General features: G+C 38.6%; 1 protein-coding gene and 1 pseudogene across 2 annotated transcripts in view; one reads left to right on the top strand and one right to left on the bottom strand.

The window, feature by feature from the left end:
* The window catches only part of ARMH3 (armadillo like helical domain containing 3), a 185,800-nt gene that overhangs the window by 64,344 nt on the left and 93,491 nt on the right, over nt 1–27,965 (bottom strand). For both annotated transcript variants that reach the window (XM_041742921.1, XM_041742922.1), the window contains one exon: nt 22,164–22,239. In XM_041742921.1, the coding sequence (XP_041598855.1) occupies nt 22,164–22,239 (76 nt within the window). The remainder of the gene's footprint in view (nt 1–22,163; nt 22,240–27,965) is intronic.
* LOC121484127 lies at nt 8,906–9,348 on the top strand (annotated as a pseudogene).

Below are 27,965 nucleotides of genomic sequence, written 5' to 3'. Positions count from 1 at the left end.
GGAACTGTACACCATGCTACAGAACTTAAATTTTATTCTGCAGCTGTTGAGGGAGTCAGTGAAGCGAATCAACACAGGGAAGAAAGCAAGAGAAAGAGACATAGAAGATAAAACTAGAGGCTTAGAGAACCCAACTGATAAATGGGGAGAATGAATAAATTAACTGTGGTATATTTACATAATAAAATGCTTCTCAATAATAAAAAAGAATGAACTACTAAATAGTAGATAGTTGCACCCATGTTCATAGCAACATTATTCACAATAGCCATAAGGTGGAAACAACCCAAGCATCCAACAAACAAATAAACAGAATGTGATTTATACATACATACAATGGAATATTATTTAGCCTTTAAAAGGAAGGGAATCCTGTTACATGCTCCAACATGAGTGAACTGTGAGGTCATTATGCTAAGTGAAATTAACCAGTTACAAAAAGACAAATATGACTACACTTATATGAGGTACCTAAAGTAGTCAAAATCATAGAAATAGAAAGTAGAATGGTGGTTGCCAGGGACTTGGGGGAGGGGAATTCGCAGCGCTGTTGTTTAATGTGTATACAGTTTCAGTTCTACAAGATCAAAAAGCTCTGGAGATCTGTTGTAGAACAATGTGAATACACTTAACACTGCCAAACTATATACCTAAAAACAGTTAAGATGGTAAATTTCATATCTTTCTTACTACAATTTAAAATTTTTTTTTTATTTTATTTATGATAGTCACAGAGAGAGAGAGAGAGAGAGAGAGAGGCAGAGACATAGGCAGAGGGAGAAGCAGGCTCCATGCACCGGGAGCCCGACGTGGGATTTGATCCTGGTTCTCCAGGATCGTGCCCTGGGCCAAAGGCAGGCGCCAAACCGCTGCGCCACCCAGGGATCCCTCTTACTACAATTTAAAAGTGTTTAAATTTTTTAAAACAGGAATGAACTAATATACACAAAGTGGATGGATTTCAAAAACATTACACTGAGTGTAAGAAGACAGGCACAAAAGAGGATCTATTACATGATTCTGTTTATATAGAACTTAAGAGGGGATCCCTGGGTGGCGCAGCGGTTTAGCACCTGCCTTTGGCCCAGGGCAGGATCCTGGAGACCCGGGATCGAATTCCAAGTCAGGCTCCTGGTGCATGGAGCCTGCTTCTCCCTCTCCCTCTGCCTTTGTCTCTGTCTCTCTCTCTCTCTGTGACTATCATAAATAAATTAAAAAATTAAAAAAAAAAGAACTTAACAGGAAAAACTAATTTATGATGAAAGAAGTCAGAAAAGCGCATAATTCTGGGGAAAAGGAGAGTCAGGAGAGACTTTCTGTAGTAATGAAAATGCTTTAAGTCTTGATCTGGATGTTATTACATAGGTATATACATATGTAAAAAGCCGTCCAATTACACACCTATGATTTTGCATATTTTACTATATTTAATATATAATTAAAAAAGAAAAAGAAGTTTTCAGTGAGTTGGTAACATTATATGTATTAAGGTGAGTGGCTTACAGATATTCATCTTAGGATCAAGCTTTTTAATAAATATATACTAATACTGTACTCTAGAATTTATCAAATAGTTCACATTTTTTAAGTAGGAAATTAATTCTGGTTAAATGGGCAAAAGAAACAGATTTTAATCCATCCCTGTTTGAATCCCAACTAGTAAATTACCCCTTTAGGAAGATAATGTATGGTCAAACCCTGGTCAGAAATCTTCCACACCCTTGTACTCAGACTGAGTTCCAACTACAGGTAGATAGGTAATCCTGCTGCCTTTTCAGGGGTGTCACCAACAAAAATGCAGGAGAGGAGAGACCAATGAAAACCAAATGTATCTGAAACTTGCTTAAGATTGAGAATTTTCTGGGCATCCTGGGTGGCTCAGTGGTTTAGCACCATTTTCAGCCTGGGGCATGATCCTGGAGACCCGGGATCGAGTCCTATGTCAGGCTCCCTGCATGGAGCCTGCTTCTCCCTCTGCCTGTGTCTGTGCTTCTCTCTCTCTGTGTGTCTCTCATGAATAAATAAATAAAATCTTAAAAAAAAAAAAAAAGATTGAGAATTTTCATCATATGAAGATAATGTCAAATGAGAGAAAAATTAATGTTCTTCGGTGTACAGGGCATTGAAAATGTATTATCACACCCTGTATTTGACATCCCACTCACATGTTATTGGTTTAAAAAAATTATATAGAAACCAATTAGAACAAAAAAATCTCATTAAACCTCTTACAATAGGAGCCCACTTTGCTAAAGCATGCACAATATCTGGGCCCCAGGGAGAAATGTATAATCGAGGTAAAATTAATCAAAGCCTACATAAAAAGAACAGCAAGAGACAATTTAAGGAGAAAATCTTTCTTCAATGTTAGAAATTCCTGAAGTCTGATCACTGCATAATTCTGCTTATTATTATCTTCCACTATGTAACATTATATTTGTAATCAGGCTGGTATCACAATAAAATGACAGTAAAATGCAGACACAATTCATTTAACAATTAATGTTCTGAAGCTAAAAATTCTTACCATGTCATTAATTGCCTGCTTAAAATGCTGCCTCAGTTTCAGTTTTAGATGATCACACACCTTTCTTTAAGAACCCAGGGGAAATGCAATGCATGAGGCAGGACTTGTTTAGAGGAGAAAGAGCAGGCAGCAGGGAGTTTCACACTCTACTCTCCCCACAGACCCCAACTCAGAAGATGCTTTACTGTGACCACCAAGCTTACTACTAATTAAAAGAGAAAACAGTAAAGAGTATCTTCTGTCTCAGTAAAGCCCTCCCACCTGACCTCACTCCAAACTGCCTCTTCATTGTTCTGTTAGGTTTTAATTTCTTGATATAAGAACTAATGCTTGCTGCAATTTTGTTTTCCTTCTTCTTCTTCTTCTCCTTTTTTAATAATTTAATTTAATTTAATGTAGTTTATTTCAACTAGTAAATCCCCCTCCTGGGGTTTTAGGAGAGTAGGAGGACAGAGGAAGATTTGAACCATTCTTGTGAAGGTTGCCATCCCTGATTTTTCTATAAAAGGATTTTATTTTTCTAGTCTGGCCCTGGCTGATGATTCTCCACCCACAGTTTTTTCTTCACAAATTTATTCTTTACCAAAAGCTTTGCAGTTGATTCTTAAGGAGGGTTTTTTTTTTTTTTTCCAGTCTTTGAGGCCATTTTATATAAGAGCAGCAAGCCAAAACCCAGAAAGGGGAGAAATTATTCCCAAATCATCCACCAAATCAGTAACAGAGTCAGGATTAGATCAAAGCATCTGGACAAAAATTTAGAAGGCATATTTATCAAATGTGCTGATGATACAAAGCTATAAAAGAAAACCAATACATAGAATGACACAATCAGGACTGAAAAAATATCCTGATAAGCTAGAATGATGAACAAGACACATTTAATAAGGATAAAGAGTTTCATTTAGGTTAGTTTAAAGAAAAGATCAACTGGAGATGTTCAGGAGATTCACCAATACAGTAACAGTAGCTCTGAATGTTGAGATTTTAAATGATTTTACTTTGTTCTTTGCACTTTTCTGTATGGTTTAAAATTTCTATAATGAACAGGTAGCATTAAAACAAACAAACAGGGCACCTGTGGGACTCAGTTGGCTAGGTGTCTGGTCCAACTCTTGACTTCAGCTCAGGTCATGATCTCAGGGTCATGAGATCAAGCCCCACACTGGGCTCTGCACTGAGCATGGAGTCTGCTTGTCCTTCTCCCTCCCCCCTTTACCCCCTGTGCATGCGCACATGCTCTCTCTCTCAAATAAATAAATATTTAAAACAAACCAACAGGGATGCCTGGGTGGCTCAGCGGTTGAGCGTCTGCCTTTGGCTCAGGGCATGATCCCAGGATCCGGGATTGAGTCCCACATAAGGCTCCTTCTGGGGAGCCTGCTTCTCCCTCTGCCTGTGTCTCTGCCTCTCTCTCTCTCTCTCTCTCTCTCTCTCTGTGTGTGTCTCTCATGAATAAATAAATAAAATCTTTAAAAAAAAATAAAACAAACAAGCAAATAACCACCACCACGACCACTCAAAATACTACTACCAACTGAGTAATTTAAGGATGGGAGAGAATTAGCTTGACAGCAAACCACTTCAAGCAGATTTGAAGGTTTTAGTGGGGCCTAGGCTTGTTATGGACCAACACAATTCAGCTGCTGAAAAACTAATGCAGTTGGAACCTGCAAATAAAACATGTTCAGATCCCGGGTGCTAAGAATACCCCATTAATCTAAACTACTCAAACCATATCTGGATCCAGTTCTAGGTGTCACTGAATTCAATAAACATTTATTAAATGCTTATTTGCTACAAGGCATGGCCTAACACCATACTTTAGAAGGTAAACTGAAAAGTTAGAATATGTCTAAAAGACAATCACAGTATGCCAAAGATTTTAAAACCATGACATATGATGAACCATTGAAGGAAGAAAGGATACTACAGAAAAACAGGAGTATACATTTTAATTTTAGTCCTTTGAAGAAGTTAGTAGGTAGAAGAGAGAGTACTGTTTTTTGGTCTTGCATCTAAAGGTTCAGGATATAAAGAGGAAGATTCCAATATAAAGAATAGATTCTCATCATTTTTTTAAAGATTTTATCTTTTTAAGTAATCTCTACACCCAGCATGGGTCTTGAATTTACAATCCTGAGATTAAGAGTTGCACCCTCTGCCAAATGAGCCAGCTAAGTGCCCCAAAATTCTCATCACTTAAAAAACTGAAGTCTATAGACTTAAGTATTTTTTTTTAAGATTTTATTTATTTATTCATGAGAGACACACACACACACACACACACAGAGAGAGAGAGAGAGAGAGAGAGAGAGAGAGGCAGAGACTCAGGCAGAGGGAGAAGCAGGCTCCTCAAGGGGAGTCTATCCCTATAACCTTAAGTATTAAGCACGATTTCACTAAATGTTCAAGGAGAAGTTGGACATGACCCCAACAAGTAAGATTTATGCTTTGGGAAGGAGACCAAAGAAGATGACCTCTTCAGTTCTTTCAGCTTTCAAGGTTCTATGATCCTGGCATTCATAATCTGCAAGATCAAAGTCCAATAGAAAAGAGGAGGTATGGTACCTGGCATTCTAGTATAAATCTGAGGATTTAGAGTGATTACACTCTCATGAGCCAAAAACACTCCTCTTTTTGTTCACAATAATTCATAGAAAGCTAAAGTTTCATTTGCTGAAGAGATGTCTGTTGCATTTGCTGACAGGATAATATATTGCTACCCAGTAGTAATGGCTTCCTTAACCTACTAGCAGATTAACAATCCAACGTGTTCTATGTGGTTAAAATACCTAAGTTATATGACCAAAGTTCCAGCATGATTTTTGGGAAAGAAAAAAGCGGAGAGGGAAAATTAAGGGATAAGATGAAGAACTGCCCATAATTTAAAAAGACTACTTGTTTTAGTGCCCTAGATATGGGATGCAAGGAAAGAAATTAGAGACCTAAATTATGACTACTGATCCCATTTGTGGCTAGGATTTATAGAAATTACAATTAGAAACCAGCATTTGTGAATTAAGTCATGATTAAGTGTCTGTACTTCCCAGCAAGAGTCCCTTTTGAAGAGGAAGAAAAAAAAAAATCAACCTTTTCTCAGGTGAAAATGAAAGTTTTTGTCTTACCTCGAGATCAATAATAATTAGGGAACAGCTCATCCCTAAAGGACCAAGGACAGCTATACCAGCAAAGCAGGCCATCTCCAGAGAGCCAGAAGATGAGAGGAGCTGGCTGGGAAAAAGCAAAAGCCCAGGAATAACAGGCTTTGGACAGCTGGACTCTAGCCCCTTCCTGCTCCTTATGACCCTTCCTACCCCTTATGACCTATGAAGACAGAGAAAGAAGCAATTCTAGGTCACCTTGACTGCCCCTCTGGTTCTCAAGTCCTAGCTTTTAGAAACAATTATAAAGACAAAGAAGCAGTGGTGACAGAAACAGAAGAATAAAGAAATGCCCCTAAAATCAGAGGTGGCAGGTCCTCTTCCCCCCCCACCTTCTTTTTCTTCTTCTTCAAGATTTTATTTATTTGAGAGAGTGGGGAGGGGAAGGAGCAAAGGAAGAGAAACAAGCAGACTCTGCACGGAGCACAGATCCTGACACGAGGCTGGATCTCAGGACCCTGAGGTCATGACCTGAACCAAAATCAGAAGTCGGAACTTACCCAACTGAGCCAGTCAGTCACCCCCAAATTCAGAGATTTCTAAAGAAAGGATCCCAAGTCAATCTCACACAAACACACCAAACTTCCTCTCATTCATTCTTTCTCTCTCTGAATCTCTCTCTTTCCAGGTTTTGGATGCTTACCTAATAACTGACAAAAACATAGGGTGGGATCTACTGATTAAAAGATTAGCAGAATAAAGGACTTACATCAGATGGCTCTTCTCAGATACCCATAAAAAAGTCAATGCTAAGTTTAAAACCTAAAGTTATTTTACCACACCATAAAAAAATTATATGTATGAGACCAAATTAACTACTAGTGGGACGAACTCAAACCAAAGGCCTTTGCTGTGTAGATACACATTCACAGAAACAAAGAATGTTGTTAGACTGTGGACCTAAAAAGAGAGGAGAGAATTTGCTCTCCTACCATGGGGGCCATTCACTCATACACTTGGGACCAAGGGCTAGAACACTTTAATGGAAACTGCCAATCATATATTTCTTCTTTAGTGCTCTCAGCAATTTCGTCTGCAACTATCTCCTCAGACTCAAGCCCTTTCAACTTACCTCAAAGCCCAGGACTCTTAATTACCTCTAGTCACCAGGTAGCAGCTATTCTCATATCACTGGTTCCGTCACAAAGACTGTCCCTCCAAACCACCTCCAAAATGTTCAAGTACTTGACATAATTCATTAAGGAAGAAAAATATCAATGTAATTAACAAGCAAAAAGACTAATTGTTTTCCAAAACAATATTCAAAGTAAGGTCACCAGATATATGTACAAGATCTTTTCCAACTAACTCACCATATAAGGTTCCTCAAGTTGGCTATTCACAATCCTATAAAAACTTAGCCTTTGGGCAGCCCGAGTGGCTCAGCAGTTCAGTGCTGCCTTCAGCCCAGGGCGTGATCCTAGTCCCATGTCGGGCTCCCTGCGTGGAGCCTGCTTCTCCCTCTGCCTGTGTCTCTGCCTCTCTCTGTCTCAAGAATAAATAAATAAAATCTTAAAAAAAAAAAAAAAAAAAAAGCAGCCTTTACAAAAGATAAGAGCCCACATCTGGAAGGCCTCAACTAACACTCTCAGAGCATGTACCTGGAACCCACTAAGCAGGTCCTTCTATTTTATACTCTAGCAGCTTGATTCAGGATGGAGGGCTGAGCTCAAGGTTGACTCCTTTTCTCTTAGGAGACATATTCCAGAAATAGTCCCTTATCTGAGCCAACAAAAATAGGCCACAGTCAGCAGCCCCTACATTGGTGGGAGAAAATGAGATGCAAAAGATGGGGCACAGGACAAGAATATTTTCCATAAACCAACACTGACTCCAGACATAAATGAACACACTTAACAACTCCTTCATCCATTCCACATCAAAGTACTTCTCTTAAAATTATATACCTCCAAAACAAGTGTTTACCAACTAGTGTTGTTACTTCTGTACTGTACTCTTTCTTTGTTACAAAGCTTATCATGCAAGCATCAGGAGCCAATGAGCTCTCTATACATTTTGAGCTGTAGGCTAGTAGCTCACCAAAGAATGGAGCAGGATCTAGAATGCTGTGTTTAACACCTACATGTGAGAAAATCTCTCACAAAATGTATCTAAACTCTAAATACATTTTTACCCCACTTTTACCTAGTCTTAGCTCCAGACATGATAAAGTGAACAAAATTAGGGCCCTATTTCTTTCGTTTTTTTTTTTAAGATTTTATTTATTTATTCATGAAAGACACAGAGAGAGAGACAGAGACATAGACAGAGGGAGAAACAGGCTCCCTGCAAGGAGCCTGCGACCCCAGAGCCCCAGGATCACCACCTGAGCCAAAGGCAAATACTCAACCATTGAGCCACCCTGGTGCCTCAAGGGCCCTATTTCTAAGGCATCCTTACTTTCTCAGGAAATACATGAGATTCTTCTTTCCAGTATACATGTTGGCAAATAAAGTTTATTATAGTGAATGTTGCATGTGTATGTTATTTAAAGCTACATAAGAGTGATATTTCTGTATCTCACTGGAATTAAGTTGGTATAAATCTAAAGTTTCTGATTCCAGTAAGTTAAGATGTATACGGCAAGCCCTACAGCAACCACTAATCAAATAACTAAAAAAAAAAAAAAAAAAAAAGTGAAAAAAACCATTAAATCAAAGTGTTACACTGGAAAATATTCACTTTTGCATAAGAAAGCAGTTAAGAAGGTACTGAGGGATACAAAAGACATGAGACACATAATAGCAAATGGCAGACATGAGTTCAGTTATATCAACATTAAATGTGAATGGAATAAATAACCTAATCAAAAGGCAGACTAGATAAAGTAACCAAGATCCAACTATATGCCATCCACCAGAGACATATTTTATTTTATTTTTTTCTTTATTTATGATAGTCACACACACAGAGAGAGAGAGGCAGAGACACAGGCAGAGGGAGAAGCAGGCTCCATGCACCGGGAGCCCGACGTGGGATTTGATCCCGGGTCTCCAGGATCGCGCCCTGGGCCAAAGGCAGGCGCCAAACCACTGCGCCACCCATGGATCCCCTCACCAGAGACATATTTTAGACTCAAAGATACAAATAGGTTGAAAGTAAAAAAGTTAAAAAAAAAAAGAAAGAAAAAAAGAAAGTAAAAGAGTGAAAAAAAGATACATCATGACAGAAATGAAGGCAGAGACAATACAAAAATAAAAACTGGGCTCTGGAGCCCATGGCTGCAACACTGGAGCATGGTGAAACCACCAAGGGGAAGCCCTTTAAGCTCCTAGGAATTTTAGATGCACAGTAACATTCCCTGTGCATGGGATTCAATATTGTATGTTTCATTAGGCTCTCCTGTGGCTGACCTTGGACATTTTTTGTTAACTAGTAGAATGAGAAGATCATGTGATGTTGGAATAGGAGGATTTATCTTGTTGACTTTAGTATGCTAGTTCCATTGTAGGTATGCATAATTATGCAAAGCTAAGAGTCCAGGAAAGAACTGCCAGAGAAGGAATTCAAAATAAGATTTTATATGAAAGTACCCACCTTGATCCTGAAAGAAAACAAACCAATAGCAATAGCAGCAAATGAGTAGTCTCAAGCAGAGAAAACCCAAATACAACTCACCAGAGTCAGTGTGAACAAAACTGAGGTCAACTTTATTAAACCTTGTATGTACCACTAAGCTTTCAATGAAGTAAATAAAGTATGTTAGTTGTAAAAAAAAAAAAAAAAAAAAAAAAAAAAGGAGATTTTAATACCCATTCTTTAATCATGGACAGAACAACCAGGCGGAAGATCAACAAAGAAAAAGAAAACTTGATGGGCACCTGGCTGGGTCAGTCAGTAGAGTATATGACTCTTGATCTTGGGGTCATGAGTTTGAGCCCCATGCTAGGTGTAAAAATTACTCAAAAAAAAAAAAGAAGAAAGAAAGAAAAGAAAAAGAAAGAAGGAAGGGAAGGGAAGGGAAGGGAAGGGAAGGGAAGGGAAGGGAGGGAGGGAAGGGAGGGAGGGAGGGAGGGAGGGAGGGAGGGAGGGAGGGAGGGAGGAAAGAAGAAAGAAATAGAAAACTTGACCACCACTATAAATCAGTTAAACCTAACAGACCTCTAGAAAACAGTACACTCAACAACAGCAGAAGAGACATTTTCCTCAAGTATATATGGAATGTTCTATAGGACAGATCATATGCTGGGCCATAAAACAAACCTCAGTAAATTTTAAGTGACAGAAATAATAAAAAGTATGTTCTCTAACCAAATTTCTCTCTGTTGTTGATTTTTAATTTCATTCTACTGTGGTCAGAGAATATACCCTGTATTATTTCTATCATGTAAAATTTATTGAACATATTATATAGACTCGTCAATCATTATGTTGTACACCTGAAACTGAAGTAACATTGTGTGCCAGCTATAATTTAAAAAACACATTAAGGGTTTTTTCTACAGAAAAGCAAACTAAGCCTCAGACAAGCAGAAGGAAGAAAATAATAAAGAGTGTAAATTAATGAAATAAGGAACAGAAAAACAAAAAAGAAAAGCAGTAAAACCAAAAGCTGGTTCTTTGAAAAGATCGAAAAAACTGACCAACCTTTTTAGTGAGACCAACAAAAGAGATTTGTTGAAGAGGAGAGTCAAATTACCAGAATCAGAAATGAAAGAAAGAATTTTACTACTGACCTTACAGATATACAAAAGGATTATAAAGTACCACTATAAACAACCGTATGCCAATAAATAGCTTAGATGAAATGGACAAATTCCCAGGAAGACACAAATTACTGAAACTGACTCAAGAAGAAACAGACAATCTGAACATACTTACATAGCAAGCAAAGAGATTTAATTACCTTTGGGTTTTTGTTTGTTTGTTTGTTTGTTTGTTTGTTTGTTTTGAGAGAGAATTCGAGGAAGGGGCAGAGGAAGGAGGCAGATAGAGAATCTTAAGCAGGTTCCACACCCAGCAGAGAGCCTGAGGCAGTGCTTGATCTCACGACCCTGAGATGATGACCTGAGCTGAAATCAAGAGTTGGAATACCTAACTGACTAAGCCATACAGGCACCCCTTTAATTACTATTTAAAAAAGCTACCTGTGAAAACAAGCCCAGTCTCTGATGGCTTCACTATTAAACTATATTAAAGATTTAAAGAATTAATACCAACCCTCTAGTCTTCCCAAAGAACTGAATAGAAGAGACCACCTCCCTAACTCATTCTATGAGGCTACCAATATCCTGATATCAAAACCAGACAAAGACCACAAGAAAAAAAAAAAGAAACTACAGAGCAATATCTGGACCCAAAAATCTTCAGCAAAATACTAACAATCTGAAACCAGCAAAATATGAAAAGATTTATACATCATAACCAAATGTGGCTTACTGTAATATAACCGTATCAATGGAATAAGAAACAAAAACTACATAATCATCCCAATAGACACAGAAAAAGCATTTGACAAAACCCAACATCTTTTCATAATAAAAAAACACAAAAAACTAGGAATGGAATAGAACTTTTTCAGTCAAATAAAGGGCATTTAAAAAAAATCCACAGCCAAATTTTTTTTTTTAGGATTTTATTTATTTATTCATGACAGACACAGAGAGAGAGATAGAAAGGCAGAGACACAGGCAGAGGGAGAAGCAGGCTCCATGCAGGGCGCCCGATGTGGGACTCAATCCCCGGTCTCTAGGATCAGGCCCTGGGCTGAAGGCGGTGCTAAATCGCTGAGCCACCCAGGCTGCCCACAGCCAAATGTTTTTAATAAATTTAAAATGTAAGAAAAAAATTAAAAATGCCTATAATCCCTCCAATCAGAGATAAGAACATATTGATTAGTATCTTTTCAGTTATATGCATATTCCTTTGGGGCACATTCTCTTTTACCAAAATAATGTCAAGAAGGCAGAGTAATAAAATAATAAAGCCATTGTCAGACATCTTCTCAAAGGGCTGGAAGTGATGGAAAACATAAACTCTCTCCATCTAAACTATTTTCCCAACAATAATGCCAAGATGCAGGTTGACAGCCTAAGTTTCAGTGTTACCTTTTATGTCAGGTTGTAAATAATATCATTCTGTATTTCTGGTCCCCTCTAGGTCCACAAGAGTAGAGCCAAGGGAACTAATAAAGTTGGATATGGAAAGGAGTTGCTTTCTAGAATGATGTCCCATGCAGATCATCAGAACCAAGGCTGGTATAACCTCCAGATTTGCACATTAAGAAAAAATTAAAAAAAAAGATGATAAGGAATATTTACATACATTTACACTATTCCAATAGTGTCCAACCATTCCACATATATTGTCATTTAATAATCTCAGTAATGACCCAGGTTCCATGAGGAAACTCAAAGCACTAAGAGGTTAAAGAATTTGTCAAAATAAGTGGTTGTTAAACTCAGACTACAGAACTCTATAGAGTCCCTGCTCTTAACCACTATGTTATGCCCTCTCTCTCTCTCTCTCTTTTTAAGATTTCATTTATTTATTCATGAGAGACACAGGGAGAGAGAGGAAGAGACACAGGCAGAGGGAGAAGCAGGCTCCATGCAGGGAGCCTGATGTGGGACTCGATTCCAGGTCTCCAGAATCATGCCCTGGGCTGAAGGCGGTGCTAAACCGCTGGGCCACCCGGGCCCCTGTTATGCCATCTCTTAAACAAGCAGAGGAATAAACAAACCTAAAAACCAAAACAGAATAGGGACATACGGAAAAAATGTGGAGTGTCAATTTCTATACTTATCAGGTTAATTCAGCCTGATTTCATTTTTTTTAAAAGACTTTATTTATTTATTCATGAAAGACAGAGAGAGAGAGAGAGAGAGAGAGAGAGGCAGAGACACAGTCAGAAGGAGAAGCAGACTCCATGCAGGGAGCCAGACGCGGAACTTGATCCCAGGTCTCCAGGATCAGGCCCCGGACTGAAGGCAGCACTAAACCACTGAGCCACCAGGGCTGCCCTTCAGCCTGATTTCAATTAAGAAATCAGAACTGTGATTATCTCAAAAAAGCAAAGTGGGTGCTGGGATATCCACATACAAAAAAATGTAACTGGACCCTTTCCTTACACCATATATAAAACTTCCCTCAAATGTATCAAAGACCTGGGATCCCTGGGCGGCGCAGCGATTTGGCGCCTGCCTTTGGCCCAGGGCACGATCCTGGAGACCCAGGATCGAATCCCACATCAGGCTCCCGGTGCATGGAGCCTGCTTCTCCCTCTGCCTATGTCTCTGCCTCTCTCTCTCTCTCTGTCTCTGTGACTATCATAAATAAATAAAAATTTTTAAAAATTAAAAAAAAAATGTATCAAAGACCTAAATGTAAGAGCTAAAACTATAAAACTCTTAGAAGGAAACATGGGAAAGCTGCAGGACTTGAATTGGCAATGATACTTAAATATGACACCAAAAGCATGGTCAACAAAAGAAAAAGTAGATAAACTGGACTTCATCAAAATTAAACATTTTGTGCATCAAAGGACACAATCAACAGAATGAAAAGGCAATCCACGGGAAAAAGTATTTGCACTATGTATTTCATAAGAAATTAGCATCCAAATGTAAAAGAATTCCTAAAACTCAACAACAAAAAAGCCAAACAACCTAACTTAAAAAAAAAATTGGCGAAGGACAGGAATAGACATTTCTCCAAAGATAGACAAATAGCCAATAAGCACATGAAAAAATAACCAATACTATTAGTCATTAGGGAAATGCAAGTCAAAACTGCAATTCAATACCACTTCATATCCATTAGGGTAGCTATTATCAAAAAATAGAAAATAACATGTGTCAGCCAGGGTATAGAGAAATTGGAACCCTTGTGAAACACTGATGGAAATATAAAATGGTGCAGCTTCTATGGGAAAGGGTATGGTGATTCTCCAAAAAAATTAAAAATAAAATTACCATATAATTCAGCAATTCTACTTCTGGGTATATATCCAAAAAGAAGAAAAAGATTCTCAAAGATCTGAACATCTATATTCATAGAAGCATTATTCACAATAGCCAGAAAGTGGAAGCAATGCAAAGGCCCATCAATGGATAAATAAAATCTGGTATACATCCAATGGAATACTGGATATATTTTAAAAGTCTTAAAAAACAAGAGAGAGGGCAGCCCGGGTGGCTCAGCAGTTTAGTGCCGCCTTCAGCCCAGGGCCTGATCCTGGAGACCCGGGATTGAGTCCCATGTCAGGCTCCCCACGTGGAGCCTGGTTCACCTTCTAACTGTGTCTCTGCCTCTCTCTCTCTCTAGGTCTCTCATGCATAAATAAAATTAAAAAAAAAAAAAAAAAACAGAGGGAGGGGGGAGAGAGAGGAGGGGCACCTGGCTGGCTCAGTCAGTGGAACATGGAACTCCTGATCTTGGAGTTGTAAATTCAAGCCCCATGCTGGGTGTTGCAATCACTCAAAAAAAAGGAGGGATGCCTGGGTGGCTTAGCGGTTTCTGAGTCTGCCTTCCGCTCAGGGTGTGATCCTGGGGTCCCAGGATCAAGTTCCATATCGGGCTCCCTGTGAGGAACCTGATTCTCCCTTTATGTCTCTGCCTCTCTGTGTCTCTCATGAATAAATAAAATCTTTAAAAAATAAAAATAAAATTTAAAAAAAAGGGAAAGAAATTCTGATACATGATACCACATGGAAGAACCTTGAGTATATTAAGTAAAATAAGCCAGTCACGAAAGGATGAATACTGTTTAATTCTTCTTGTAAAGTTCCTAGAGTAGTCAAATGCACAAATACACAAAGTAGAGTAGAGACTGCCAGGGGCTAGAAGAGAAGGGAACAAGGAGTTACTGTTGCAGTTTCAGCTGAAGAATATGAAAAAATTGTGATGATGGTTGCACAATGTGGATGTACTTAATGCCACAGAACTGTAGACTTAAAAATGGTTAAAATGATAAATTTTATGTTATGCATATTTTCTTGCAATTTTCTTTAAAAAAAATTAAGTGAGGGGTGCCAGGGTCATGAGATCAGCCCTGCATGGCTCCATGATCACCAAGGAGTCTGCTCTAGATTCTCTCCCTCTCCTGCCCACCCCCTTTCATATTCTCTTGTGCTCTCTCTACAATAAATAAAACTTTAAAAAATTATAATAATAACAAATTTTAAAAATTTAAAAAGCAAAGTGGAAAAAGACACCAAGGGAGTTTCAGATTGAGGGAAGGAGGGGGTTTTATATATTTAAGTCACTCTCAGGGCACCTGGGTGGTCCAATGTTTGAGTGGCTGCCTTTGGCTCAGGTCGCGATCCCAGGGTTCTGGGATCAAGTCCTGCATTGGGCTCCCCACAGGGAGCCTGCTTCTCCCTCTGCCTGTGTCTCTGCCTCTCTTTCTCTGTGTCTCTCATGAATAAATAAAATCTTTTTTAAAAAATGAAAATAAATAAAAAAATAAAGTCCCACTCACCTAAAATCACAGCAGCCCCAACTAAAAATCTTAATATTTCATTACGAATATCTGTATCTCTTCAAACAAGACTACTTTATTGCACTGCAGTTCACCAAACCCAGCTATGACCTAATGCAAAACCTCACTTTGCAGCATAAACCAAGTTAGGGCAAAACAGATGATTAACCACATGGGATTCAGTGTTTGGTTTTTTATTTCTAGCTATAGTTTTAAGAGACTAGAGAACAGCAACTATTAGAATAATATGTAATGCTCCCAGTCACTGGGGAAACAATATTATAACAGCCTCATTTTGGTGCTTTGTTTTAATCTCCAGAATGCTTTTTCATTCTCTGTAATGGGAGATCAGCAGGGTCTGATTAAGGGAAGAAAGGTCATTACTGATAAATTCTAACCCAGGGGATAACCTGAGCCTGCCTGTCTTGCCACTTTTGAGTAGACAACTGAACTAGAAGCTTATTTTAATGTACTTCTTGCTATTCAAGAATCATCAGCCCAATCCCTCTGCACCTATCATTTGACTACTTTGGTCCATATTTACTTTTCACTAGACTATGTTGCATCCTTCAGCTGAAGTGCCTGGTATCAAACTGTTCCTCCCTTCAACTTATCAATATCCATTCTGATAAAAGAACTGTGACTAAGAGGCAAATTCTGTAGCCCAAACAGCTTCATGGGCAAGAGGATTTGGAGGGACTCTGCCTGGCTGCGACCTCACATTCCCTTTCCAACCCTAATTCTGGCCATCAATAGTGAATGTGCTCTCCCTGATTACCGCCTGAGGGCTTTTTCTCCATGACAAGCAGAACTCTATATGCAGCCTGCTCCAAAGGGTGCTATGCTCAATGAACCCCTCTAGAGGCTGCTGAGAGCTATTCTTGTTCCCCAGGCTCCCTAACACAGTGTACATTTAAAGCTTTCCTCCTCCTCCTCCTCCTCCTCCTCTTTTTTTTTTTTTTTTTTTTTTGAGGGAATATTTTTTTAGGGTAAAGGAAAACAGCTACATAAGCACATAAGCAGGAAGTAGGGGGAGGACTACTTCAGCACTGAAACAAAAAGATCATGGAGCAAAGAGAGAGACAAGAGACAAACTCACAAGGTGAACAATGAAAAGACTTACAAAGAGATGCACTAAATTCTTTTCTTTTTAAGATTTTATTTATTTATTTATTAATGAGAGACACAGAGAGAGAAGCAGAGACATAGGCAGAGAGAAAAGCAAGCTCCTCAAGGGGAGCCTGATGTGGGATTCGATCCCAGAACTCTGGGATCACGCCCTGAGCCAGAGGCAGATGCTCAACCACTAAGCTACCCAGGCATCCCAGAAATGCATTAAATTCTTATTCCAAATCCCAACCTTGTCACTAACCACAGCAATATCTCAAAAGGTCATTCTTGTCAGCCCTGGAGGCCTAATGGATAAAAGTCATTGTCAAAGAAAAACTAAACTTTATCCACTTTAAAATTACACAATAGGAGAAAAACCTATTTGCAGTGACTCAGCCACTATTTTTGTGAGCAACCAGAAAACAGGACTGTGAACCTTTGTGCTAATAAAATGCTAATTAAGGGAAAAGCATCAAGATGTTAACTTGAATAGATTCTTTAAGGGCTTCAAATTACTTACCTTGAAAGTTGTTCGGTTAGATGAAGGTCAGATTTTAGTCTAACATTTTTCGATTTCTCTTTTGAGTAATTAGGTTAACAATCAGCAGACATCTTCCTAAAATATAGGAACTCACTGGGGTAACCTCCTAAGTGGTGGCAGGAAATCTTTAGCATAGAAGACTTCAACACTTGATCTTAGCCAAAAGGCGGAGAAGCCATAGCATAGAAGACTTCTCAAGCAAAACTTTCAAGCAAAACTTCCCAAATGCTTTCCTTACAGTTCTGCATCTGGCCCCTCAGAGTATTTTTCCTTTGTGGACCAGTTGATCTGTGAAGGCAGCTTAAGCAACAATTATACAAAGTAGAATTTTAAAGGTGGAGCAATAATATTTTATTTTCCTGTGGCAAAACAAAGGAACATCCTGTCTATGGGAAGGAACAAATATAGGGCCCTGTACATTAACTACATTAGGTGTTCCAATAAAAAAATGGCAGTTTCAGGGCACCTGGCTGGCTCAGTGGGTAGCTCTCAATCTCAGGGTCATGAGTTCAAGCCCCACATTGAGCATGGAGGTTACTTAAAAAAAAATAGCAGTTTCTCAAAAACATTAATTTGAAAAGATACACACTCCCCTATGTTTACTGCAGCATTATTTACATTGGTCAAGATATAGAGGCAACCAAGTGTCCATCAAGAGATAAATGGATACATTTCTGGTATATACACACACTCTTACACACAATGGAATATTACTCAGCCATAAAAAACAATGAGATCTTGCCATTCACAACATAGATGAACCAAGAGGGTATTATGCTAAGGGAAATAAGTCAGACATAGATGAACCAAGAGGGTATTATGCTAAGGGAAATAAGTCAAACAGAAAAAGACAAATACCATATGATTTCACTCACGTATGAAATCTAAAAACTAAAACAACAAGCAAACAAAAACAGACTAATAAATACAGAGAACAAACTGGTAGTTGTCAGATCGGTGGGAGTAGGAAGATGGATGTTATAGGTGAAGGAGATTAAGAGGTACCAATGTCTAGTCATAAAATAAATAAACATGAAAAGTACGGCATAGGGAATATAATCAATAAGACTGTAGTAACTACATATGGAACTACACTTATTATCGTGAGCACTGCACAATGAATAGAATTGTTCAATCATTATGTTGTATACCTGAAACTGATATAACATTGAATGTCAACTATACTTCAATTTTAAAAACAGCAGTTCCTAAGTAGCTGCGTTTTAAGAATCTCTTTGAAGAATCAAACAGGAAGAGAGAGACAAATTGTTTAAACACAAATAACTTTGACAATTAAAGAACTGGCATGACTAAGCCATGAAAGACAAGTGAAAAGCAAACAGACTGACACTTGAGCAAATTTAGGCCTCTGAGCATGTGGAAGCACTTTTAATTTTCACTGTCACAATCTAAACTCCAAAGAACATTAAAGTCTGTAGCCTTTCTGCTGCTTTTCACCTGCTAAGATATTATGTTAGGGTTGCCATTAGATGTATTGTATTCCAGAAGATCCCAAAGACATAACTTGTAGCTGTCACCAACTACCAAACTAGCTTGAGGCCCTCTCAGTTGTTAGATGTCTGAAAACTTCACATGCAACCCAAACCTTTCCCATGGTTATCAAAGAATATACTACAGAAGTAGCTAAGACTTCATTTACTCGGCCTTAGAAATCTTTTCCAGGGATGGGATCAGCACAAATAATCTTTATAACGACAGAAGTAAATGTTGAGCTCTATCACAGTTTTACTTCTAAGCCTTTATCTACTCTATCCCTGGTAATAAATTTGGTGGTCAATAGTTAACCATCTCATAGTATCCCTGGGAGACCCATGGGTCCAATCTTTGGACACAGTCTCTTGTTTTCTTTCTTTTTTTTTTTAATTGGTTAACCAAATATTCTTTTTTTAAAAGATTTTATTTATTTATTCATGAGAGACACACAGAGAGGCAGAGACATAGGCAGAGGGAGAAGCAGGCTCCCTGCAGGGAGCCTGATGAGGGACTCAATCCCAGGACCCAGGATGATGACCTGAGCCAAAGGCAGATGCTCCACCACTGAGCCACCCAGATGCCCCAGTCTCTTGTTTTCTAAACCACCCAAAGTTAATAGTGTCATGGATGTACAACACAAGCTCTTAGAAAAAAACACAGGAGCATAAGACAGCACTCATTATCACTGAGTGGAATGCAGACTTGTTGAGCATACCACTTTTTCACCCTCAGCCAAGAGAATACTAACTCTGAGAAAAGAGACTCCCTGTACCACCCTCATTCAAAGCATCAGAGTGTACCTACAAAAAAAAAAAAAAAAAAAAAAAAAAGCAAAACATCTTTTAAGGTTAAGGATAACATCTTAACTTTTATGGAAGGGACAAATGAAGATGTACTTAGGAAACATTCTAAGGAAGGCTCAAAATGCTAAACCTAAAAACGGTATGGCAAAAAAAATTTTTAACTCAAAAAATTAAGTTATATGATCTACCAATTCCACTTCTAAGTATATGCCCAAAAGAAGTGAAAGCAGGGACTGGACAGATATTTGTACACCCATGTACAAACAACCAAAACACAGGGACCAAAAAGTGGAAGCAAACCACTTGGGATTTCATCAAGGATGAATGGATAAACAAAATGTGGCATATACATACAATGGAATATTAATCAGCCTTAAAAAGGAAGGAAATTCTGACACATGCTACAACAGAGATGAATTTTAAATACATTACGTTAAGTAAACGGCCAGTATTTTAGAGTTGCCTAGGTGCTTTCACATATGTTATATACTTCTCACAACTATTTCCCTGTGAAACAGTTTTTATCACCATGACCTTCATTTTATAGATAGTGGAAAGAGGTCCAGAGAAGCTAAATAATTTGCTTAAGGCCACACATTAAGTGGTAGAGACAATATTAAATCCAGCCTCTGTAAAATTTCTATGCTCCTTCAATACATCATGCTGGTAGCTTTTGATGCAACGCTATGGGAACCATTATGGTATAGAAGAAGGAGCCTTGGGGTGCCTGGCTGGCTCAGTTGGTGGAACATGTGGCTCTTTATCTTAGGGTTGTGAGTTTGAGCCCCATTTTGGGTGTAGAGATTACTTAAAAATAAAAAACCTTTAGAAGAAAGAGCCCTGAGCCCTGGACTCACACAGCTTTGCCAAACAACTGTGAGACTTTCTGCAATCCACAATATCTTAAAGAGTCATTTTCCTCCTTGGTAAAAGGTGTATTTTTATTTATTTATTTATTTTTAATTTTTATTGATTTATGATAGTCACAGAGAGAGAGAGAGACAGAGGCAGAGACACAGGCAGAGGGAGAAGCAGGCTCCATGTACTGGGAGCCCGATGTGGGATTCGATCCCGGGTCTCCAGGATCGCGCCCTGGGCCAAAGGCAGGCTCCAAACCTCTGCGCCACCCAGGGATCCCCTAAAAGGTGTATTTTTAAAAGCTTATGATATACTCTATAGAGTTTGAATATTAAAGAAGACAGTATATAAAAGAACACAAAGTTTAGCACTTATTAAGTGAAAATAAGTGTCAGAAAGTAAAAAAAAGTAAACTTTAGCTGGCTTACCTGACTGGTATTATGCCCTGATTTGGCTTTAGTGGGATAACTGACATTCAAACACATTTTTCCTGCAATCTCTTGAGAAAACTGACTGGATCTTTGATACTTTTGACATATACTCCAAGTCTAATTCATTAGTGACAGTGAAGATAATCTAATTATTCTATGCAGCAAGTTCATCAAAGAAATGTGAGGAATGAAAATGAAGGTATAGGCCGGATGGAGACTTGCAAAGAGAAGAAAAAAGTCATGGTTATAGGCATCTGCTCAAAGTTCAGCCCAGTCCTTTCCAGGCTATTCACAAAAATATTCACAAAAAGCATAGGCCAAAAGCTTAAATCAGCTGTTTGACAGCCCTTGGGAAGAATAAGGACAGCAGCCAAGCCAGAAGCCACTGAAAGGGAAAGCAACAAAGTAGGAAATAAAGCAAGCATAAAGGAATGTGATCAAGGAAACAGGTCCCAGATGAAAAGGAGCTGCCTGGAAAGCCTAAGTAAATACATGAATAAATAAACACAACATAAATTATGCCCATATGAACTTCATACTCTAGCCCAGAATCTGGAGCTTCTTTCAAACACCCACATTTGTCATACTGCCCTTGGGTCACAAAGGGATATTTGGGAGAAGACAGTTTGTAATTTCTGATTCTTACAGAAAATTACATTTATCATAAGGCCTCACTATAGTATCTGGTTTATTTGCTAGGTACAGATATGCATTTGTGAAATTTATAAAACTGTGTTTGCAGCAAAATGTCTCTGGGGTCAGGTAAGGCAGATCAACCTTCAGTGCAATCTTGTTAGCACATCTTACCCCTATGCCCCCTCATTCCAGCTCTCCCAACACACACATTTCACACTTCCTCTGTTCCCAGATGTGCCAAATACCAATGTAAATCACTACAGGACATTTTATCCTTAAAAAAGAGAGAGAGAGAAAATAAAAAAGAAGGAAAGGAAAAGAATAAAAATACAGAAATAAAAACTAAATCCCAGCTCTGCCACACATTGGAATCTATACCAAGTTGTGGATGTGCATTACCATTGCTGGGAATGGCTGGCAAGGCTTACATCTGGAGCTAAATCAAGTTTCCCCATCTGCTGGGTTTGCCTCTTCTACTCAAGTGTTAATCTTTCAATTGTTTGCAAGAACAATTTAATAACTGTTGAGAAAATGGGAAATGATAGGCACAAAGGGAACGAGGAATATAAGGAAAGTCAGCTTGAGATTTCACGATACTGAAAGTATATTCTCTCCATTTACAAACAGTTCACTTCTGTGAGTGTGTGGTATTTCCTCAAGACCCTAAGCCAAACTCCAAGTCGGACTCAATTTTATCCAATACATATAGCACTCTGTAATTGCCTTGCTGTTTCATAAGGAACCTAAAATAACTTAGCCCCATGAGCTCCATTTGCCTCTGTTTACCACAAATAGAAAGAGCCATGTAAAGCAAAACGTCAAAGTTCCAGATCCCCATGAGTCATTCACTGAACTCACAGAGAATGGCAGAAAAAAATTTCAGAGAAAAGCTTTCAGATGGCCTATACACAGAAAACACTTTGGCAACAAAGACGCCTGAAAAGGGCTTGCAACCATCTTGGTAAGAAAATTCATGAACTGCACTGTGAGCTATTTCAATATGACAATATGAAAGTCTCATGTTCTCCTGCTTTTCTTGATCAAGTATGACATTTCTTCCACTCCTACAGACATCAGGACTTAAAAATAGCAGTAGTGTTCAACACACTCTACTCAGAAAGGTACAATAAACCTCAGGATAAGCCAAGGAACTCTGAAAGAGGTAAATTCTCATTCCGTACCTGATATTAACCAATGCATGGGTCACCTTGCTAGCTGCTTCTTTCCACTGGCCTGCATTGGTAGAAAGCCTCAGGACTATAAGGAAGAAAAGAAAAAAGATCGTCAGACCCCCAATAAAAAAAAAATCACAAATATGAGGAATAAAGACACATCTCAAAATAGCATTATTAGAATAACCAAACAGAGCCTACACCAATGTTCTGTTTAAAACTACCTTAATGGGGCAGCCCTGGTGGCACAGCGGTTTAGCACCACCTGCAGCCTGGGGTGTAGTCCTGGAGACCTGGGATCGAGTCCCACATCAGACTTCCTGTATGGAGCCTGCTTCTCTCTCTGCCTCTCTCTCTCTCTCTCTCTCTCTCTCTCTCTCTCTGTGTGTGTGTGTGTGTGTGTGTGTCTCTATGAATAAACAAAATCTTAAAAAATAAAAATAAATAAATAAAACTTTCTTATCTTATTCATGAGAGACACAGAAAGAGGCAGAGACAGGAGAAGCTTATTCTCATGAGAGAATGAGAGTCTTATTCATGAGAGACACAGAAAGAAGCAGAGACAGGAGAAGCAGGCTCCAAGCAAGGAGCCTGACATAGGACTCAATCCCAGGACTCCAGGATCACGCCCTGAGCTGAAGGCAGATGCTCAACGCTGAGCCACCCAGGTATCCCCAAGTTTATGTTTTTAATGAAGGAATAAATAATTAAGAGCCAAGTTTACTATGTGCCCAGAAGTGAACAAAGTTAGATTATATTCAAGATAGCATAAAGATGAGGAAACTGAGGCTCAGAGGAGACAATTATCTAAGTCATTCAAGCAGTTATATGTAACTGAGCTAGAATTTGAACCTGGAGGGTATGACTCCAGAGCATGTACTTATAGTAAGTAGTTATGTGTATGAACCCTAAAGTCAACTGTCAGAGTCCAATTCCAGCCCCTGCCATTTACTAAGATAATAGCAATACTTACATGAAAGGATTATTATGAAAATTAAATGTTAATATACATAAAACCTTAGATCAGCACCTGGCATATAATAAACACTGTATAAATATTAGCTATTATTATTTAGATAAATGGCCTCCCAAACAAATGAATGAATTTGAGACTTTCCCAAAGGAAGTAAAGTGGAGCCCAAAAAACATTAAGAAATGTGGAACGGGGATGCCTGGGTAGGTCAGCAGTTGAGCATCTGCCTTACAGTTCAGGGTGTGATCCTGGAGTTCGAGGGTGGAGTCTGACATCAGCCTCTCAGGCTCTCCACAGGGAGCCTGCTTCTCCCTCTGCCTGTGTCTCTGCCTCTCTCTGTGTCTTTCATGAATAAATAAATAAAATCTTAAAAAATAAAAAAAAAAGAAATGTGGAACCAATCTGTCTAGGAACTTTATTGATTTATTGATTTTATTTATTTATTCATGACAGAGAGAGAGAGGCAGAGACACAAGCAGAGGGAGAAATAGGCTCCATACAAGGATTCTGAAGTAGGCCTTGATCCTGGGACTGTGGGATCATACCCTGAGCCAAAGGCAGATGCTCAACTGCTGAGCCACCCAGGCACCTGTGCCTAGGAACTTTATACCTGAGTACCATCACTACCTATTCCTGGCCAGTATTCTAGCAAGGAGTAGCAGAAGCAGCTATATCAGAGGGAAGACCTATGGCTGTAACAGAGAAAGAAAATTCATCTGGCTGCTCTGCATCTGTTCTAGCAACACCTCATTTTCATAAATTCATAGAATTTTATGGAAGAGACAATGGAAGCCTTAATAAAACATATTATCAGAACACTGCTTTTCTAATTTACAAGATTTAGTGCCAGGTAAGTTGGTATAGTTCCAAGTTAAAGCTCCTCAGCCTGCAATCCGGTTTCACTCAGTGTACGTGCAAATTTAGTCGTGCAATGAACACAACTGTTTCAGCAGGTCAGACGTATCTTTACCAACTCAACTGTGAAACTCCTTAGATGTGTTTTTCACTAGATCCTCCACTAGATCATAAATTCTCTGATGGTAGGGACCAAAACATTTATGGAGTTGAGCTGAATTTTCGTGTCCTTCCTCAGAGAGGTATTTAACTCTGTCAATGGATTATTTCTCTGTAACATTCTGTCAGCTCTGTTCCTTAGTGAACAGGCACCAGATGACCTCATTACTGCATTCCCTTGGAAATGCCATAGGCTTTTACATTCTTTTTTGTTACCAAATTTAAACACAAAATTATTTCAAAATTCCCTAAAAGCCTCAAGTTAAGGTAATCATTTATGTAGTAAATTATGTAGTAATAATTTACTACATATGTATGTGTAACATATACACAGCCGTATTATACATTTTTATAATAGTAAAAACTGGAAACAACCATAATTTCCATGAAAAGAATGGTTAAATAAACTATACCTACATTGTACAAAATAAGACAGAAAGACTTAAGAAAATTACAAAAAAAAAAAAAGAATATGACTTTGTTTTTAGATTTTATTTATTTATTCATGAGAGAGAGAGAGAGAGCGAGAGAGGCAGAGACACAGGCAGAGGGAGAAGCAGGCTCCATGCAGGGAGCCTGATGTGGGACTTGATCCCGGGTCTCCAGGATCAGGCCCTGGGCTGAAGGCGGCGCTAAACCTCTGAGCCACCGGGACTGCCCATATGACATATGTTTTAAAAAACACAAAACAGAAGGATAACATGAGTATAACTAGGTAAAACTATGCATTCACATAGGCTAATATACTGCTATGAAACCAATGGTAGCACTAGAAAGGGAAGAATGTAAAAATTTTTAATCTTTCCATCTTGCTTTTTCTTTAGTATTTGTAATTATCTTTTTTTAAATAAAAAAAAAAACAGTTTAAAATATGGTATACAGTTTAAAATATGGTATCAGGGATCCCTGGGTGGCGCAGCGGTTTGGCGCCTGTCTTTGGCCCAGGGCGCGATCCTGGAGACCCGGGATCGAATCCCACATCGGGCTCCCGGTGCATGGAGCCTGCTTCTCCCTCTGCCTGTGTCTCTGCCTCTCTCTCTCTCTCTCTCTCTCTCTCTGTGACTATCATAAATTAAAAAAAAAAAAAAATTTAAAAAAATTTAAAAAATTAAAAAAAAAAATATGGTATCATTTATGGTTCAGGGCAGCTTCTTTGGAGAGCCTTCCTATTCAGTGGACTTGACTGCAGTAAATTAATGTCATACAAGTATTAAATGTGTGCTTTTATCAAAAATGTTTCAGTGAGCCTTCCTTTTCTAGCCATGACAGGAGAACAAGACATAATTTACCCTCCTACCTCAAATGACAGAACACTGGACAGAACAAATGAAACAACATCTACAAGATATTGGACAACAGGGCAGCCCGGGTGGTTCAGCGGTTTAGCACCACCTTCAGCCCAGGGTGTGATCCTGGAGACCTGGGATTGAGTCCCACTTCAGACTCCCTGCATGGAGCCTGCTTCTCCCTCTGCCTGTGTCTCTGTCTCTCTCTCTCTGTGTCTCTCATTAATAAATAAATAAATAAACCTTTAAAAATAAATTAAAAAAATAAAGATTAAAAATAAAAGATACTGGACAACAGGCATACAGAACTGTGATCCCTGAAGAAAAAAAACAAGGGGAGCCCTATGATTACCCCAGCTTACTGCATGGAGAAGTTTCTAGCATGTGGGGCAGGGAGGAAGAACCTAAACAGAACCCAGAAGTCTTGCCAAGCCAAAGACATAGAGATCAACACTTAGAGAGGCCAAGGCACCTAGAATGGGGCAGAGTACTGCAGAAGAGGGTGTTCAACAGGGAACTCTGGAGGTGTGTAGAGGGATCCTCTTAGCTGAATATTGATCTGTATATAGAGAAGAGGAAAATACTCAAGGCTGGGCACAAAAAAACACTGGAAAGGAAAAGAAATTGTAAAGCTCATGTAAGACTCCACAATAAAATAATTTGTCTTTCCACCAGTAAGAGTAGAAAGATCTACTCATACATTGGTTTTCAGACAGAGTCTGCAGATGGATATTGTACTAGTAATGGGGCCAAATTAGCCTATATTAAAGATTGCTCCCAACCTCCCCTGAAAACTCTTAAATGCAAACCTGAAAGGATAAAACTGATTCCAAATAACAAAACCCATTCTAAAACAAAGTTTAACATTATATAAAATAACAAAATCTAGCACTAACAACATTAAAATCACAATGTCTAAAATCCAATTTAAAAATTACCAGGCATTCAAAGCAGCATAAAAATATAACCAATAAGCAAGAGAAAAACCAGCCAATAGAAACAGATCTAAACATGAAGAAAAACTAGCAGAATTAACAGAAAAAGACATTCATAAAACATATCCATAAAACAACTAGTGTAGGGGCACCTGGGTGGCTCAATGGTTGAGCGACTGCCTTTGGCTCAGGTCATGATCCCAGGGTCCTGGGATCCAATCCCGTGTAAGGCTCCCCGCAGGGAGCCTGCTTCTCCCTCTGCCTATGTCTCTGCCTCTCTCTGTGTCTCATGAATAAATAAAATCTTAAAAAATAAATAAATAAAACAACTAGTGTAAATATGCTCTGTATTCTCAGGAAGATTGAGAAAAATACAATGAGGAAAGAAATGGACATATTAAAAAAGAAGTCCAAAAGGAACTTGCAGGGAAGAAAAAAACCTTCTGAACTGCAAACTACACAGGATAAAATGAGCTAAGATTAATGAGATCAACAGCATATTAAAAAATACAGAAGAGACATCCAAATCGGGAAGAAAAAGTAGAATTGTCACTGTTTGCATATGACATGATACTATATATATAAACACTAAAGACTCCACTAAAAACTATTAGAACTGATAAATGAATTCAGTAAAGCAGTAAGATACAAAATTAATATACAGAAATCTGCTGTCTCCATTCACTAATAACCAACAATTAGAGAAATTAAGAAAGTAATCCCATTTACAATGGCATCAAAAAGATTAAAATACCTACAAGTAAATTTAAGAGGTGAAACACCTGGGACTCTGAGAACTATAAGACACTGGTGAAAGAAACTGAAGATGACATAAATAAATAGAAAGATATCCCTGCTCATAGAATTTATATTGTTAAAAATGGCCATACTACCCAAAGCAATATAGAAATTCACTGCAGGGGGATCCCTGGGTGGCTCAGCGGTTTAGCGCCTGCCTTTGGCCCAGGGCGCTATCCGGGAGTCCCGGGATGGAGTCCCACGTCGGGTTCCCGGCATGGAGCCCGCTTCTCCCTCCTCCTGTGTCTCTGCCTCTCTCTCTCTCTCTCTCTCTCTCTCTCTCTCTCTGTCTATCATAAATAAATAAATAAATCTTAAAAAAAAAAAAAAAGAAATTCACTGCAATCCCTATCGAAATACCAACAGCACTTTTCACAGAAATAGAGCAAATAATCATAAAATTTGTATGGAACCACAAAAGATCCTGAATAGCCACAGAAATCTTGAGAAAGAAGAACAAACCTGGAGATATCATGCCCCCAGATTTCAAACTATACTAAGAAGCTATAGTAACCAAAACAGCATGGAACTAGCACAAAATCAGACACATAGATCGATGAAACAGAGTAGAGAATCCAGAAATAAAATCACATCTATTAATCTATGACAAAGGAGGCAAGAATATACAATGGAGAAGAGAGAGTCTCTTCAATAAATGGTGTTGGGAAAACTGGACAGCTACATGCAAAAAAGGCTACACTTCCTTATAGCATATACAATAAACTCAAAATGGATTAAAGACCTAAATGTAAAATCTGAAACCATAAAACTCCTAAAAGGAAATATAGGCAATAGACTCCTGGAC

This window comes from Vulpes lagopus, chromosome 2 (assembly GCF_018345385.1).
Source record: "Vulpes lagopus strain Blue_001 chromosome 2, ASM1834538v1, whole genome shotgun sequence".
Classification (NCBI taxonomy): domain Eukaryota; kingdom Metazoa; phylum Chordata; class Mammalia; order Carnivora; family Canidae; genus Vulpes; species Vulpes lagopus.
The sequence above is the reverse complement of the archived record's forward strand: the minus strand, read 5'-3'. Positions and strand labels throughout refer to the sequence as shown.